The 15258-nt window shown below is 50.3% G+C and overlaps 5 protein-coding genes across 5 annotated transcripts; 3 read left to right on the plus strand and 2 right to left on the minus strand.

Moving 5' to 3' along the window:
- Positions 1 to 183: 183 nt before the first annotated feature.
- On the minus strand, positions 184 to 2194 carry PFICI_08519 (uncharacterized protein; the record flags this gene model as incomplete). The annotated part of the gene is made up of 3 exons (XM_007837100.1): positions 184 to 298; positions 358 to 1377; positions 1431 to 2194. The coding sequence occupies 3 exons, from the start codon at positions 2192 to 2194 to the stop codon at positions 184 to 186; spliced, it is 1899 nt and encodes a 632-aa protein (XP_007835291.1).
- A 574-nt stretch (positions 2195 to 2768) lies between these two features.
- On the plus strand, positions 2769 to 3657 carry PFICI_08520 (uncharacterized protein; the record flags this gene model as incomplete). Its single annotated transcript, XM_007837101.1, has 4 exons — positions 2769 to 2921; positions 2988 to 3188; positions 3252 to 3512; positions 3574 to 3657. 4 exons carry the CDS (start codon positions 2769 to 2771, stop codon positions 3655 to 3657), a joined length of 699 nt encoding a protein of 232 aa, XP_007835292.1.
- Positions 3658 to 4740: 1083 nt separating this feature from the next.
- Positions 4741 to 5076, plus strand: PFICI_08521 (uncharacterized protein; the record flags this gene model as incomplete). The annotated part of the gene is made up of 1 exon (XM_007837102.1): positions 4741 to 5076. The coding sequence occupies one exon, from the start codon at positions 4741 to 4743 to the stop codon at positions 5074 to 5076; it is 336 nt and encodes a 111-aa protein (XP_007835293.1).
- A 3340-nt stretch (positions 5077 to 8416) lies between these two features.
- PFICI_08522 (uncharacterized protein) lies at positions 8417 to 9756 on the plus strand (the record flags this gene model as incomplete). The annotated part of the gene is made up of 2 exons (XM_007837103.1): positions 8417 to 8577; positions 8652 to 9756. 2 exons carry the CDS (start codon positions 8417 to 8419, stop codon positions 9754 to 9756), a joined length of 1266 nt encoding a protein of 421 aa, XP_007835294.1.
- An 832-nt stretch (positions 9757 to 10588) lies between these two features.
- Positions 10589 to 12196, minus strand: PFICI_08523 (Adenylosuccinate lyase; the record flags this gene model as incomplete). Its single annotated transcript, XM_007837104.1, has 8 exons — positions 10589 to 10784; positions 10862 to 10948; positions 11010 to 11060; positions 11118 to 11157; positions 11246 to 11311; positions 11394 to 11443; positions 11549 to 11631; positions 11684 to 12196. 8 exons carry the CDS (start codon positions 12194 to 12196, stop codon positions 10589 to 10591), a joined length of 1086 nt encoding a protein of 361 aa, XP_007835295.1.
- Positions 12197 to 15258: the final 3062 nt, after the last annotated feature.

Raw genomic sequence — 15258 nt, forward strand, 5'->3', positions numbered from 1 at the left:
CTTGCTATCCGAAATCACTCTTGACGAATTTGTCAAACTACCACGGTTGATGAAAAACTCCCGAGAGAACGCCTCTGCCGCTGACTCAAGAAAGTCTAATATTATTACATGATTGCTTGCATTATATGCGCCAGACATGAGCCATTCACCATGATTTGTTCGGTTTTATTTTCTCCCCGGCAATTACAACTTGGCCTTGACGGCACCCTTTGGCGGCGTCGTGGCGTCTTGGTTCATCAGTACCTCGCCCGTCTTCTCACCGTTGCCGAAAAAGATGACCTGAACGGTCAAATCGTCACTATTGCTATAATTAGCCGTGAAATCTAAAAGTGGCTCGATTAAGGGCCTTGAACATACCGGTATCGTCTGGAAAAGGGCGAGACTAGAGTTAGAAGAGCGCAAACCTGCTCCTCGTTCTTGCCGCCGAGAGCATTACGGATGAGATGCGTGGCTACATTCTTGTCCTTTACGACAAACCTCTCCTTCTCGTCGGGAGAGATGCCCCATTGCTTTACGCGGATGGGTGTCTTTTGGCCATCGTCGCCGTGACCGCCCTTGTGTGCTTCCACGGGGAGACGGTCCTGCGGCGAGCCAAAGATCTTGGACCAGACCTTGTTGAACTGGGAGTTGGATTGGCTGGCGACTTGTTCGCTCTCGATCCACTTTCCTACAAGACCGACCACTTCCTCGTTAGTCAGCATTTCCCAAAGACCATCTGTTGCCATGACTACAAAGTCGCCCTGCTCAGGCTGAATCTTGGTGGTGGTAACGACTGGCTCGGCGGTCACGTAGGGTGGCGTCTTCAATAGGGGCGATGGTGTCCGGCCAAAGAAGGAGGAGCGGAGGCGGTCCGAGATTTCTCTCGTCCACTTGTAACTGGCGTCACCAAAGGCACGTGTAGGTTCCAAACCACCAAGCACACGACCGTTCCTCACAACATGGTCTTCGCCAGGATGTGCCTTGCGCATACGGGCGGCCTCGTTGGGGTTGCTACCGGTCTGGTCCTCGGAAAGAGCAGTGGCTGTCCACTTGCCAGAGGTACTCCGGCGACCGAGCACAGCACGCGAGTCGCCAGTGCAGGCGACTCTCAATGTCTTGGAGGCACTGTCGTAGAATGACAGCAGAGCGCAGGAACCCGAAAGAGCGGGTCCGAGAAGTTCGGCAGCAACACGCTTGGAATTGGACTTGAGGACCTTGTCAACGCTCTCGTGAACAATCTCGTTGTCCAATCTGGTGAAACCGAGCTTCATGGCGGCATCGATGGCCTCAGGCGATGGTGCAGCACCTAGAGAGTGTGCAGCCTTGTAGGTAGTGTTGAGCTCTCGTGCGACGTAGCTAATAAGGGTCTGGCGCAGCTTGGCTGATGTTGTCCATCCACTACAGACGTCAGTTATAGTCCACAAACCCTCCGTAACCGTTGTAGAACCTACGCGTGACCGTCAAAGACTCCCCAGAACATCCAATCGTTGGCATCCTTTGCTTGCTGCTCAGCCGAGGGCATGGAAACCTCGACAATCTTCTCGGCGTGGTCATCCTCGATTGGGTTGTTGCTAGCTAGTTGTACAATATCGTACCGCAAGACGCCCTGTCCTCTGTTCACCACAAAGGATGCCTCGTTGTCGCGCAACTTCTCGGTGGCCTGGTCTGGGGTCAACATCTCCAGGACGTTGTTCTGGCCTGTTCCGTCGGCACTCTTGGCAATCGGTCCCTCGCCCACGAAAGTACCCGTGTGTAGCTCGTCAGCACCAACGACTAGAACGTTGCGGGTCGTGGCCGCATTCTGGCTGGGGAATTTGGATGAGGTCGAGTACGGGGCAGCGGCCGTTTCTGTGCCGTTGTCCTTGTAACCGTACCAGGCGCCGTAGCCAACAAGACCGCCGACTAGAGCAACTGAGAATCGTCTAAAGTACATGGAGGATTGGAGAGGCTGGCCTAGCGCATGTTGTTGCTGTCGGTTGCGCTGCGAGAGGGTCGAGGACGAAGCGGGAGAAGTCTTGGAGGAAGAGGAGGCGAGAGAGGAGGAAGTGCTCAACGATCGTAGCTGGCCGAGACGAGCACTGGTGTTACTGAGGGTGTACTGCTGGTGCGCGATCAGACTGGCCCGTCGCGTGCGCAGGGCCAAGGTATTTCTCGACAGGCCCCGGGCCGCGCTTTGGCAGGATGTCCGGAAGGATCTCACAGCTACGCGACGCATTTGGTCGTCGGGACGAAGGTCTAACGGGCCTCCTAAACTATGAGTACCCAAAAGCAGAAGCAGTATTGACGTGGAAGCTAACAAAAGCTGGATGGAAGAGTAGGAAGGTTTGTACCGTCGATTGTTCTGTGAGATGGACGGTCAGATAGTGGAGATGGCTTGCTCGGATTAGGGAATATGGTTGAGCGGCAAATCCACAAGACAGCGCAGAATTTAGCGGCCTGGGGAGAGCTGCAGCATGCAGGAGATGCCCCTACTAGCAGTAAACGAAGGCGCTATCAATGATGCTACTTTAGTGCAGTTGAGGTTACACGGGACCCTGAACGATAGAAACTCGGGTGGGGGAGTTGCAGCTAAGAAAGCAACTGGCTTTGAGGGCATGTTACGGGCATCACTGCAGGTGGCTGGCTTGCTTGTTTGGGTCGTTCTAAACCAAACCGATATCAAACATCATAGACGCCAGCATCTTGTGTCTCTACTCTTCTGAAGTGTACTTTGTGGATAACAGGGTCTTCAAATTATAAACAAGGCAAAGGCAACCATTGGCCACCTCAATCTCTGCATTCAAGTCATTATGGACGCCTCTCACAATGCTTCTACTGGTAACAAAGACCCCGCAGTTCCGTCAGCCGCCATGCAGCGGATGAGGGAGCTGGCTGCTCGAAATCCAGATGTTGGTCACCGATCCTTTGACAGCTATCCGTGGACAAAAGATAATGTATTCCAGGTGAGACGAGATCTGGTGGAACGTCCAATGGGGTGCCCAAGATCGATTTGTGCTGACTTGGATCAGTCTCAACTGGCAGCGGCATTGCTGAGTCCGAGCAACTCGACTCCAGTTCAAACCGCTTTACAATGTCGCATCAGCCGGTTTGAGGAGAAAGTCGGCATCAGGATTGACGTTGCCAAATATGAGTCCTATCGAGCTCAGCCGGGCCGACCTGATGTAGATGTCGTGCCCCAGGTCATATTAGAACAAGAGGCTCTATACGAGGTGAGAAGGGCCAAGACAAGGTTATAAGATTTGTCTTTGAAAACATGACTAACGATTCTCCAGCCGGATGCTAGCAAACGCCTGTATGCAGCTATAGTCAATGGCAGCCAGTCACCCCAAGACAGCGGAGATCAAGACTTGCCTTCATGGCAGCGCGCTGCTCCCAAGGCTGCCCTCTATGTTAACAAAGATGAAGCGGGCACTGCAGACGGCTCGGGTAAAGAACCATACCCTAAGAAGTTTGAAGAAATCCTGGCATTTCTTCAGACTGGCGAAGAGATGCCCGGTATTGTCAAGATACCCGATACCGTCATTGAGGATGCAGTAAGTAGCAAGTCCGGGAAATACCTGGTCCCCGAGGCATGCTGCTGACCAACTCGACCAGTCCATCTCTACAACCAGTGGTCGCGCTGCACCGCTCAAACCTTGGGAAAAGAAAGCAGCCGCCAACAGCGATCTGTCAAAGTAAAAATTCCGTCTTCCTCAAAGTCCCTTCCGGCAAAGTTTAGCCAGGGCCTTCTCGTGGTTACAAGACATATCGTCAGAACGGTCGCAGCATATGCCACGCATAGGTTCATCAATGTAAAGCCCACGGCGCCACGAGGAGGTGCAGGGTCTGCTTTTTCAGGGTCTTCTTGAGAAGGAATTCCTAAGTTCGATCTCAGCAAGAGGCCTTGTTCATTGTCTCCAAGATATGTAGCATGCCTGGGCCCTAGAGTAAGAGACCTGCACCATGAAGAAGATCGCATGCCTCATTCATCCATCCCTAGACAGCGATTATAAACTTTGCCTGCTGTCTCGACCTTCTCATCCCAGACTTGACCGTTATCTCTCTTCACTCATGTCCAACATTGATATCAAACTTGGCGATCATCAAGATGGACCAAGTTACGTCCTTGCTCAGCCTGCCATTCGAGCTATGTGAGATGATTTGGGAGCGCTACAAAGTCTCGTCGGAACCAATGACACACGTTTTCACGCGTAATCGGATTGCCAAGGAGCGACAATTGATCAACAGTTACCGAGTCATCTCACTTCCGATGCCAGACATGGCCGATATGAGGACAACCAGGAGCCTTCTTCAGGTTAGCCGAGAAGTGCGTCACGCCATTCTGAATAGACACGAGGTCTTATGCTTCTATCGGCCCCTAAAAGACATAGCCTGCGTGTATGGCTGGAAATCTCCCAGCATACACGATCCAGGTCCGACCTGTTGTCTCACAAGCTATTCGAGTCTGTTTGTTGATTGGGGGGAAGGATGTGTTCTATTTTCCTTACCTCTATGACATCCGACGCTCCAATCACATTCTTTCCAACCCTGATTTCGAGGCAAAGGTTCAACATGTAGCATTCGTTGGCGGGTTCAATTCCAACTATCTCCGCAAACTCTGCTGGCATTCGGCGCCAGTTTTGCTGCCAGAAATTACCGACTTCATGCGCTTGTTCATGATGAACACGGAGTTTCTCCTTGAGAACACTCGGTCTCTGAAGGCCTTGCAGTGTATCCGCCTGGTGGTCGGTCCCTTCCAAGGACTCGGTTTGGCGGCGAACAATGACAGCTATCAAGAGCGACCCATATGGGTTTTGCGACCCTAGGGACGCTGGTGAAGTCTTCCTCGATGCCGATGAGCATCAAATATTTACAGACTATTGTAGGCGTATGGAAATCGAAATGTCGCGTGACATGTCCGCATTTGCAAATCAGTCATTCATCCCGGCCAGAGATACGGCAGAGCAAAACATGACGCATGAAGCCAATGCAGAGCAGAGATCCACGGGTGTTGTAGAATTGAGCACGGTGGTAGATCACCTGGGAGGATGGGAGGATGAATTCCAAGGCTACAACAGAGCCACAAACTCGGCGGCGCCGCCTCGGGTCCTCGGTTAGTGTAGCTTTGGAGAGACATTGACAATGAGGCAGATGGCTGCGATAATGGGCGATGATAAGCATCGATGACGATTACAACATTTCAGACTGGTGCAATTTTGAAATCATGTTCACAAAAAGTAGTGGAATTTGTTACAGAAAGTTTGATAACGTTTACGCATGGTTGGCATGAAACTGAGTATGGAGGTTGAATGAAAATCATGTCCCAGCGCAATCACGATCGATACGGTTTCCGCATTGTGGGTATCATGGCCAAGAGAGAATGTATGACTTCCCATCTGTACATTTCGAGTGTTCCTCAAGTGATCCCGATATTTGGGAAAAAGTAATCAAAATAATATTTTGGGGGCCAAAGGCATCGTGGTGAGATATTCCGAGAATATGCCTTGGACAAAGTGTACGCCCATGACCGGCTGACCTACCTGGATTGTCTGCCTGCCTGCCTGCCTGCCGCCGGCGGGCTCCGGTGCCCCGGCTGTGTATGTGTGTTTGTGTGTATGGACATGCCCCCGGAAGGATTATTGACCGAAAAGAAATGAGAAACATACTACACCATCCTCTTGTCAGCACGAGAGTGCTCTTTTACCTCATTCCTCCCCTCCGAATGCGCGGCGGCGGCATGGACAAAGCACATACGCCCGGCGCCTCCAGAAATAGGTTGTCTGTCATTTTTCTGACCGAAAAGAAACGGAGACTTAAGGTGAGGCCACGGTTGCGACATCATGACTTGAAGATACGTCATATGATGCTACTGTTTTGTTTCTGAATAAGACCGGATCTCTCCGGTCAGGCCACGGCGGGATGGAATGAGTGAGTGATCAAGGGTGAGTGACGGTGATGTACTAGCTGGTGGATCCAAGTTATTGGAAGCCGAGGTTGCTGTTCTCTTGGGAGCAACAAATTGCGGTGAGTATAACAAATCTGTGAGCATAGATCTCATAGTTTGGATAGCTACCGAGTAGGTAATCCATGAGGTGAGCACAGAGTGGACTTTCTCGATTTGGTAACGCATGCTATTCTGTGGCAGAGTATAGCCTACTGATGTATGGATCGGATAAGAGAAAGATCCCACATGCATGGGACGGTTGTACGGAACTAGGCAGCTGCAAGGGATTTTCTCTCTCGAGCCGCATGACTTGGTAGCCATTGAAAGCGAGACGGCATATTATGAGCCCAGAAAGCAGGATACGGACCAGGACGAATCTGCTCAAATGTTCGGTAAGCCCGTAAAACATCTGCAGGTGCAGGGTTATTGGTTCTGGGCCATGATGCAAAGAGATCATTGGGAGGTTCGCACTTTTGCAATGCAGACCCGGGGCATTGCTGACCCTTGAAACCGGAAGATAGGTAGAAGTTTGTGTGAGAGAGAGAAAGACACCATTATGCTTCTAGAAGCTCGCTTGAGCCTCTTCGAACCTTTTCCAAACTACTCCTTCTTTAGGTCATACGTGTAAGGATGGCCAATCAGAATATCAGGTAAGCTGCAGCTTATGGCAAGGGCAAAGACTGCCCGTGTCGCCGTAACAGCGGTGAAGAAACTCGGAGTTTTAGTAATCTTGTATAACGAACGAGGTTTCTGCAAAACTCGCCATGCAGGAACATACGTATGTCTCACCTTGAAGTTACACGTAGGCAGAGAAGTCCGCATTCTCGAGAAAGAGAGACATTTCCGTGGAATGAAGGTGGCGCGGTCAATGTCTCTTCTGCACTGCAGAATGGCTTGCATATGCAGCCCTATGGACAAGGACGATTGCCACGCGTACATCCTGACCTAATCGGTCCCAAGTTGGCCGAACCTCTGGGAGGTCGGGTTGTGCGTATTGGTTGATCTGGCCAGCCAAGTCAAGTTGGACCCGATGTCAGTTGATCGCTTCTCTGTATCCCTCAGCCAATGTCTGATTGATCTGTCACTGCGGCAATCACTTTATGGATGGAAACATCGGAATGAATACTAATCAGATCGAGGTAGCTGAATGTATTGCCATCTAGCCCTTCTGTGGCTGTGGCTGTGGGGGCAGAACCAACGTGGTTGTATTACTCCCGAGTGTGAGAGCCTTTAATTGAATGCATGGAGCTTTAGGCATCCCTTAGGAACGTTCCTCATGTAGTCATGCTCTATAAACTCTCTTTGACAGAATGACCTTTTGGTATCGAGCCCCATAGGCCGTGTGCCGATTGGTTAAGAAATGGAAATAGACCATTAATGAGGCTGTTAATGTTCACCTCATTCTTCGTGGGACATATTGCGCTCGGTAATGACCGCAGGTTGACGGTAACATGACATGTAGGTGCAGGAAAGCGTAGATAACGCCACGAGAAATGATGTGAAAAATGACTGTGGGTGATGAATTGTGTTGCGGCCTGCGGCGATCATTTCTCGAAAAGAAACATAAGATGTTCAACCGAATGAAAACCAGCAATGGCCATTGGTGGTAGACGGAGCTTGGAGTGCCGCATGAGCCATGATGCCGTTGCCGGAGAAGCAGATTAGTAGTGTGTCTCCCTACAGCCCTATATGTATGCAGTCAGCCTGCATCTACTTGCCCATTTTAGGCACAGGTAACTAGCTACTGCATACTCGAGGATCTCCATGCTCTGCTATGATAGATAGTACATGGCATTAGCGTATAAGATGACAGATGGGACTATCCAGATTCGGGGTTGGACAGAGGCTTTTGTGGGCAAGTCAGTGACAAGCCGTTCCCAGACTGCTGGTAGCAAAGACCACATGACTTGTGCGGCTGTTGAGACGTGTAACTTTACTAGACCCAATCAAACAATATCATGGCTTCTGTCCAATACGTGCAAGAAAAAAATAGTAGCACTATTGTGAGCTGTTAATAGGAGCCTAAGGATTCATGTTCCACTAGCATCTTCTAATCATACAAGCGACAGCCAGAGTATTGGCCGCCGGACGTGATGACGAGAACACAGCCACTACATCCTTGATGTATCTATCCTGTCTGGTGCTTACTGAGCTGTTGATATTATCCGATAGCTCAATTTTTGGTAATTTCTCTGGAGAATCACTCGCCACGCCGCGGGGAAGTGGTTTCGAACGCGGTATACCCCCGAGGATATGGGCAGAGGGCGTGATTGTACTAACGTAAGGTATTTGTTGACAGGAATGGGGGGTGCAAGTATGAACAGCCGTCTTGGCAATCTGTGAATCAGGACCGAGGGAGCTCAGCTATAAGAACCCGACATGCCGCATGTTGGAAAGGTTTGAGAACAGAAGAAGAAGAAAAAGAAAAGAAAAGAAAACATCGCTCACTTGTCCCTCTTGTTTGACTATATCAAACTTTACAATCCTTTCAAGACAAACAAATTTCTTTTCAAGATGCCTTTGAGATTGTGGAGGGATTTGACACCTCTCGAGCAGCCTTTGAGGCAGCCAACGGCCGAATCGCCTCATATATTGGTCATTGGTGGTGGAGTCACTGGACTTGTTACCTCTTGGGTACTTCTGGATCAAGGTTATCGCGTTACTGTGCTGAGCTCGTAAGTGTCGATATTAGACTCAATTAGATAGTCATTGCGATGGAGGTCCTCGGTGGCTAACCTGGCAACTACAGGGCTTGGGTCAACTCTGAAAAACGTCTGACTTCACAGATAGCTGGTGCACTTTGGGAGTTCCCTCCGGCTGTCTGCGGATCGCATACCGATGCCATTTCACTAGCTCATTCAAAGAGATGGTGCATGACCGCTTATCATGTTTGGGACGCAATTGCGTCGATCCCGGTCATTGGCCAGGAGTCGGGAGTGCGGATGATGCCATCGGACTTTTTCTTTCCCTGTCCTGTCGAAGAAGATGACGCACAATATTCTAAAATGATGGAGATCATGGCAAGCGGTGTGAGAGGGTTCTATAGAGGCGCCGACCTCATTGACGAGAGAAGGGTCGACCCGTCATACGGTGCCGTTGATGCGTACGAGTTATTGGCGCCCATTATTGATACTGACAAGTCCATGGAGTGGTTGACAGACCTCGTCCATCGCAAGGGCGCGGAATACGTAACAGAAACCATCACCGAAGACTTGCTCGACATCGAGGACGATCTCCGCGCTAGATTCGCCGCCGATGTGGTCATCAACTGCACGGGTCTGCAAGGAGAGCTTCTGGCGGGTGACAAGACCGTCTACCCTATCCGAGGCGGCCTCATCCGCGTCATCAACGACGGGTCGGACTTCCCGAAGGTCGACGCGGCCCTAACCATCACGGCTGATGCGGTGCATGATGCCAACGAAATTGTCTTTCTTGTGCCGAGAAATGACAACATTCTCCTGATTGGAGGCATCGCCGAGCCGCAGAAAAGGGACCTGGATCTCACGTTAGACAGTCCCATCATACGGCGAATGCGGGAGAGGTGCGAGTCCTTCTTGCCGAGTCTCAAATCTGCACGCGTCGACCCGGATTACCCGTTGGCCCAGGGTCTTCGGCCCTTCAGGGGCAACAATGTGAGAGTCGAGCGTGAACTGCGCAGAGCCGGCAGTCGGATTGTGCACTCTTATGGTCAAGGAGGCGCGGGTTGGTCCCTGTCTTTTGGCTGCGCTCAGGATGTCGCATCGCTTGTGGAGGAGACGCTAAGAGGTGTCGCTCCCAGGTCAATGAAGGAGATGGAGGAGGAGCGCCGGGGAACGAGTGTCTGGAGCCCCGTGGAAATCAGAGCCGCACTCTGAGGGGGGAGGGTAGCAGCGGATGACCAGTGGACTGTCTGTTGGTGAATGGGTGGGTGGGTGATGTAGTGTGTTGAGAAATGGGGCGTGTATGAAGGTGTGGACTGCATTCGTTTGGTAGGTCCGGTAAGAGATATGAAGTTGCAATGCATTAGCCCGGTTATGTAATAATACAGTTTGTATCCTTTCCAGACTGCACCTGCCCAGCTCAATTGGGGACATCAAGTTGCACAAGGCCCACGACTGTTGGCCCATGGTAAGCAAAGACGTTTTCTGTCATCTGAGACGAGAAAAATGAAAATAAAATAAATGTATTGTCAGCACTTGTGACTGGGTTAGAGTAATTGCAAGTCAAGTAGAATAAAAACACCTGTTACCGCCCCCATGCCATGCATACAATCGAACCACACCAGCACAAGCGTGTTATCCATTCTGAGACGACTGCAGATGTGGCGGTTCAAGACTGGCCATCATTGTGAGTCGATTTTTGGGATGCGGATAGCGTAAGCGAGTCCTCGAATTGCCTGAATGCATGCCTGCCTGGGATGCGTGCGAATCTTGTGCCAGATCTGATGCTTGTCTGCATGATGATCGTGGATACCTGGAGCTGTTGCTGACGCCACTGAATGGCCGTTTTGACAAGAGACGCCACAAGTGTGCATAAGACCATTGCATGGCTGGGGTTATCTGCTGGTCACGAGGCAGGCAGACGTCTGACCTGAGTGAATAATATTGGTCTTCAAAATAATCCTTTTTATGCTTTTGTCTATCTATGTCTCTGGTAATCGCAAACAGGAGCCTCTTTTTCCACGCATGACATCAAGTAGTGCTTTGCTTATACGTTAAGCTGAGCAGTGGCAGTGCCCTTGATGAAAGACTGGTAGGGCGCAAGCTTCTTCTCCAAAACACCACCCTCGCTACAGAAGCGCTCGACAATCTGGACCGAGCGGCCAATGTAGAGGCTGGGGTCCAGCATGGAGTCAATCTCGCCCCAGATGGGCTTGAAGTAGTCGGTCTTCTTGATTCTCTCACTGCAGTCACACACAAGTCAGTCATCTTGTCCTTTTTGGCGCGCGACTCGCCGTCGCATCATGGTCAAGATACTTACATGAGATCGTTCTGGCCACCCTGGTTCTTGACCACATCAGAGGCCTGGTGTGACAAGACACGAATCTCCTCGTGAGCATCTTGGCGGCTGTTGCAGATTCTGTCAATTATTGTTTCACCAAAGTGTTACCGGGACTGGCAAGACTTACGATCCTCCCTTGGCCACAATGCGCATGATGATGTTCTCGGTTGCCATGAAACTATTTCACGTGGCGTCAGATTGCAGGTCCTGTAAATGTAATTGATAGACCACTTACGGTAGCTCCTCTCTTGTGCGAGCCTCAATGCGCTTGGGGTCTAGTTGCGGACAGCATGTTAGCATCATGTATCAATATTGCATCCTTCACGAATGTGAGGGACAATGGAGCCAGTCTGTGAAACTTACAAATCACCAGACCGTCAGTAACGTTGTCCATGCCAATGAGAATAGCGTCGGCCAGGAGGAACATTTCTAATCGAGCAAGTAATGTTAGTCAACTTGTCTTCTTGCCTTCATTCTATGTTGGTAAGATCTGTAGGTGGCGCATGCATACCGGGAATGTCAATGCGACGAATGGCCGAGTCATCCAGTGTTCTCTCCATCCTGTATAAGAGCACAGATTAGTACAACGAATGCCAGACCGCCCATGGCCTTTTTTTTTTTTTTTTTTTTTGGAGGTATTCTTCCGCGTGGATTCTGGCTACATACCACTGCATTGTAAAGGTATCCTTGAAATCCATGGGCAAGTTTGCCAGCTTGCGTCCCAGACTGCAGATACGCTCAGATCTCATCTACACAACTCGTCAGTCGCCACGTAATGGTCTTCATGAATGTATTTCTTACCGGGTTGCGCTTGTAAGCCATGGCGCTGGAACCAATCTGGTCCTTCTCAAAGGGTTCTTCCATCTCCTTCAGGTTGGCCAGGTGACGAATGTCGGCGCAGATCTGCTGAACACTGGCACCGAGGCCACAGATGGCATTGGCCACGCGCAGGTCAACCTTGCGGGTGTACGTCTGGGTGGAGATATCGTAGCAGGCGGGGAATCCGGCCTTGGAGCAGAGCAAGTCATTCAGGCGGTCGACCTTGGTGCCATCGCCCTGGAAGATCTCCAAGAACGAAGCGTGGGTACCGGTTGTACCCTGGGCACCGCGGAACTTGAGTTCCTTGCGAACGTGCTCAATATCCTCCAAGTCCATCATCAACTGCTGAGCCCACTGAGCTGCACGCTTGCCAACAGTGATGAGTTGTGCAGGTTGGTAGTGGGTGAAGCCCAACGTCGGGACAGCCTTGTGCTTGTCGGCAAAAGCTGCAAGGTTGGCAATCACCTTGGCGAGCTTGGGGATGATGATATCCATGGCATCGCGCCTAGTGGTCAATGTTAAATCTTCATTTCGGGATAAAAGATGGCGACGACAAGAAATATCAAGAATGACTTACATGAGGATGAGTTCGGCGTTGTCAGTGACATAGCAAGATGTGGCGCCATAGTGGATGATGCCAGCGGCAGCGGGAGCGACCTGGCCAAAGGCGTGGACATGAGCCATGACATCGTGGCGGCGTCTCTTCTCCTCAATGGCAGCGACTCCAAAGTCATCGTCAGTCACCGTAAGGTGCTCCTTCATCTGCTCGAGCGCCTCGGGAGTGATGTTGTCGATGCCCAAATCCTTCTCAGCCTCCGCCAAGTACAGCCAGAGCTTGCGCCATGTGCTGTGACGGGAGCGCTGGCTGAACAGCTGCTTCATCTCAGCGCTGGAGTAGCGCGAGTCGAGCTGTATAATTATGTTAGCCTAGATGGTAGAGACATTTCCTACTGTGTCGTCAAGTGTTGGTGAGAGCCACAATTCGGATAGTATCCATCTCGAAGCAAGATTACTCAAGCGTTCGTAAGCAAAGCACTCTCGGCCGCTACGTCTCGCAAGGCCATTTTCGTTTGTTATATTGATTCATCGAGTGGACCGTGACATCATGTGTGTGGTTTCTCTCGCGATATGGGACAAACCCAAAATACCATTGGGTCAAAACTGGGATGATATCCAATGAAAGATGACTAACCGGTGTCTTGTAAGTGTCAAAGCCAGACATGTTGGGCAACGTATTTGACGGGTATCAAGTCAGTGTTGTTTGAAGTAACAAGTCGAGACGATTCGCTTCTTTCAGAGAATAAAGATGATCCACAAGGCGGAAGAAGCTTGTGGTCGTCTTCTAGGATTCCCCGTAACAAGCTTTTTTTTTTCTCAATGACCCCGCAAATTGGATTGAGAAAAAAAAAATTATGATGGAATGGGACCCTGACGTCGGGAAATATTGGGATCTCCTTTGGTGAAGTGTAATATACGGCTATTCTCTGTCTTTTGTCCACGAAATGGAATTGTAACAGCAGCGAATTTTTGAGTGCATTTCAATTTTTTTCTTCTTCTCATCCTCTTCTCCCATTCCGTTCGGCTGCGGATTCGGAGAAAAGCGGGTCTAAACTGAGGCGACCTTGGGGTATTTTAGCCTGGGGTTCAATACTTGAGCTTTGTGTAGCCTGGCAGGGCGGAAATTGTCAAGAGTCAAAACGCTCTGGTAATATCATTGAAAAGTTGACATGTGTGTTTCTGAAATTGGCAGGCAGTTGTTGAATCGATGCCATGGGCACTTGATACAAGCAATACTAATGGATATACTTCTCCCGTCTTCGGCACCGACTTCACGTTTTTCCAACACAGGTATTGTACGGCCACAATTTCGGCGTGGCGCCGGCGGCCAATCAAAAAGGGCTGTGCAGACTATTCGCGGGGTGAAATTTTGCTGTCCATCATTCTCATATGAGCATTTTCAGCTCCTCAGTCCTCTAACCCGTTTCTATCAAGTACAACTGCCATGCATCGCCTTGCTTGCATCAAGTTTCAATTGGTTCTGTGACACTCTGCACGTTGTATCATCTTCTCATCTCAATTTTGTTACCCATTGCGAGCCACGACACCAAAGCTTGTACTCGCCTTATTTGCTTACATAAACGGGAGATTGTATTCCGCGCACTCGCGCTCGTTCAGTTCATGAAGAAGAAGAGAAGGAAGAGAAAAGGAAATGACTTGCCGGTTGGGTAGCTGGCATAAGTATTTTATGAAGGCCTTTCTTTGTTTATCCATGATCCCATGCAGCATAAGTAGGTAGATGTGAATGTGTGTTCTTTTCCTCCTTTCTTTTACACAAGATGGGAGGGCAATATCAATACACGCTTGGATGTACTTGGCAAGCAAGGCTTCAGAACAACGATAGATTTGGTTCCAGGCCCCAACTACCACTGTGTACTGCCAGCACGCGAGATTGCTCAGATCTTCATGAGCATTGGTTTTCTGCTTGGCCTGCCCTGGTAAGCCAGTCAGGCGACTGGTGAGAGGCTATGGATAAAGGCCCTGGGATGCTCAGACGCGCGGACGTTCGCCAAGTAAGCAACTATTTCTTTGGTTTATCGACCGGGGCCAACTCAATAGCGGGCGGCGGCGGAGAGCTCCGCGTGCAAAAAAATAAAATCGGACGATGACATTTCCGAAGCGACCGAGCGGCCAAATAGTAGTAATGTAGCACTGGTAGTAGCAGCCAATTTACGAGTGGACAGGACTGGGGTCTCTTTCAGCGCTGGTTGATCGCCCCCCCAAAAATGGTGATTCAGCTGGTATGCAAGTGAATAAATGGTTGGCCTGTCTAGACCCAAGGAGTGCATAGCTTTGCCAGATTGGCATCCATCAAAGCCCTCCGTACATGTGAAACTCGAGGATGGCATCCTCTTGGATCGCCTATTGCGTGCGTGTCGCTGCATCACACGCTCGAGGGCAAGACAGCCAAGACGTGTGGGTAATCAAGGGCAGTCAGCAGATGATGGTTGATCTGTACACTTCACACTATAACAAGGAGTTATCGTAGGTACCTATCATAGGCAGGCAGGCCTGTTGGCACATGCAGAGTAATGTAAGGTACTATCATGGTTGTATCAGGCAAAGGGGACTTGACAACTTGAGGGACTTCCATGCTCACTGGGGAGAGCCACAAGTCATACACCAACGGAACTGCACGGCCACGGTTATCCCCCCAGCCCTCCAAAAAGCATCCACCAAGATCCGCCTTCCGGGGGCATCATGGCCAAAAGATTAGCGATCCGATTCGCCAACGCACCCTGAAGAGGATCATGGCGACTGGCGTTCCAGAACTGCGGGACTCTTGCCCTCACGGGATTGGCACTGGCTACGTAATTAAGTCTCTTATTTCCGCCGGTAGATGTTCCTGCTACACAATACATGCACAACTTCTGACGAAGCGGCAAAGGAACCCGGACCTGACACTTGTTTGTAGTGTATGACATACCAATGTCCATACAATTGTCGTGTGAATTTGGTGAATGGAACACTTAGTATTCAGGTTTCGAAAGAAAAAAAAA

Source organism: Pestalotiopsis fici (genome assembly GCF_000516985.1).
Source record: "Pestalotiopsis fici W106-1 unplaced genomic scaffold PFICI_Scf_6, whole genome shotgun sequence".
NCBI lineage: Eukaryota > Fungi > Ascomycota > Sordariomycetes > Amphisphaeriales > Sporocadaceae > Pestalotiopsis > Pestalotiopsis fici.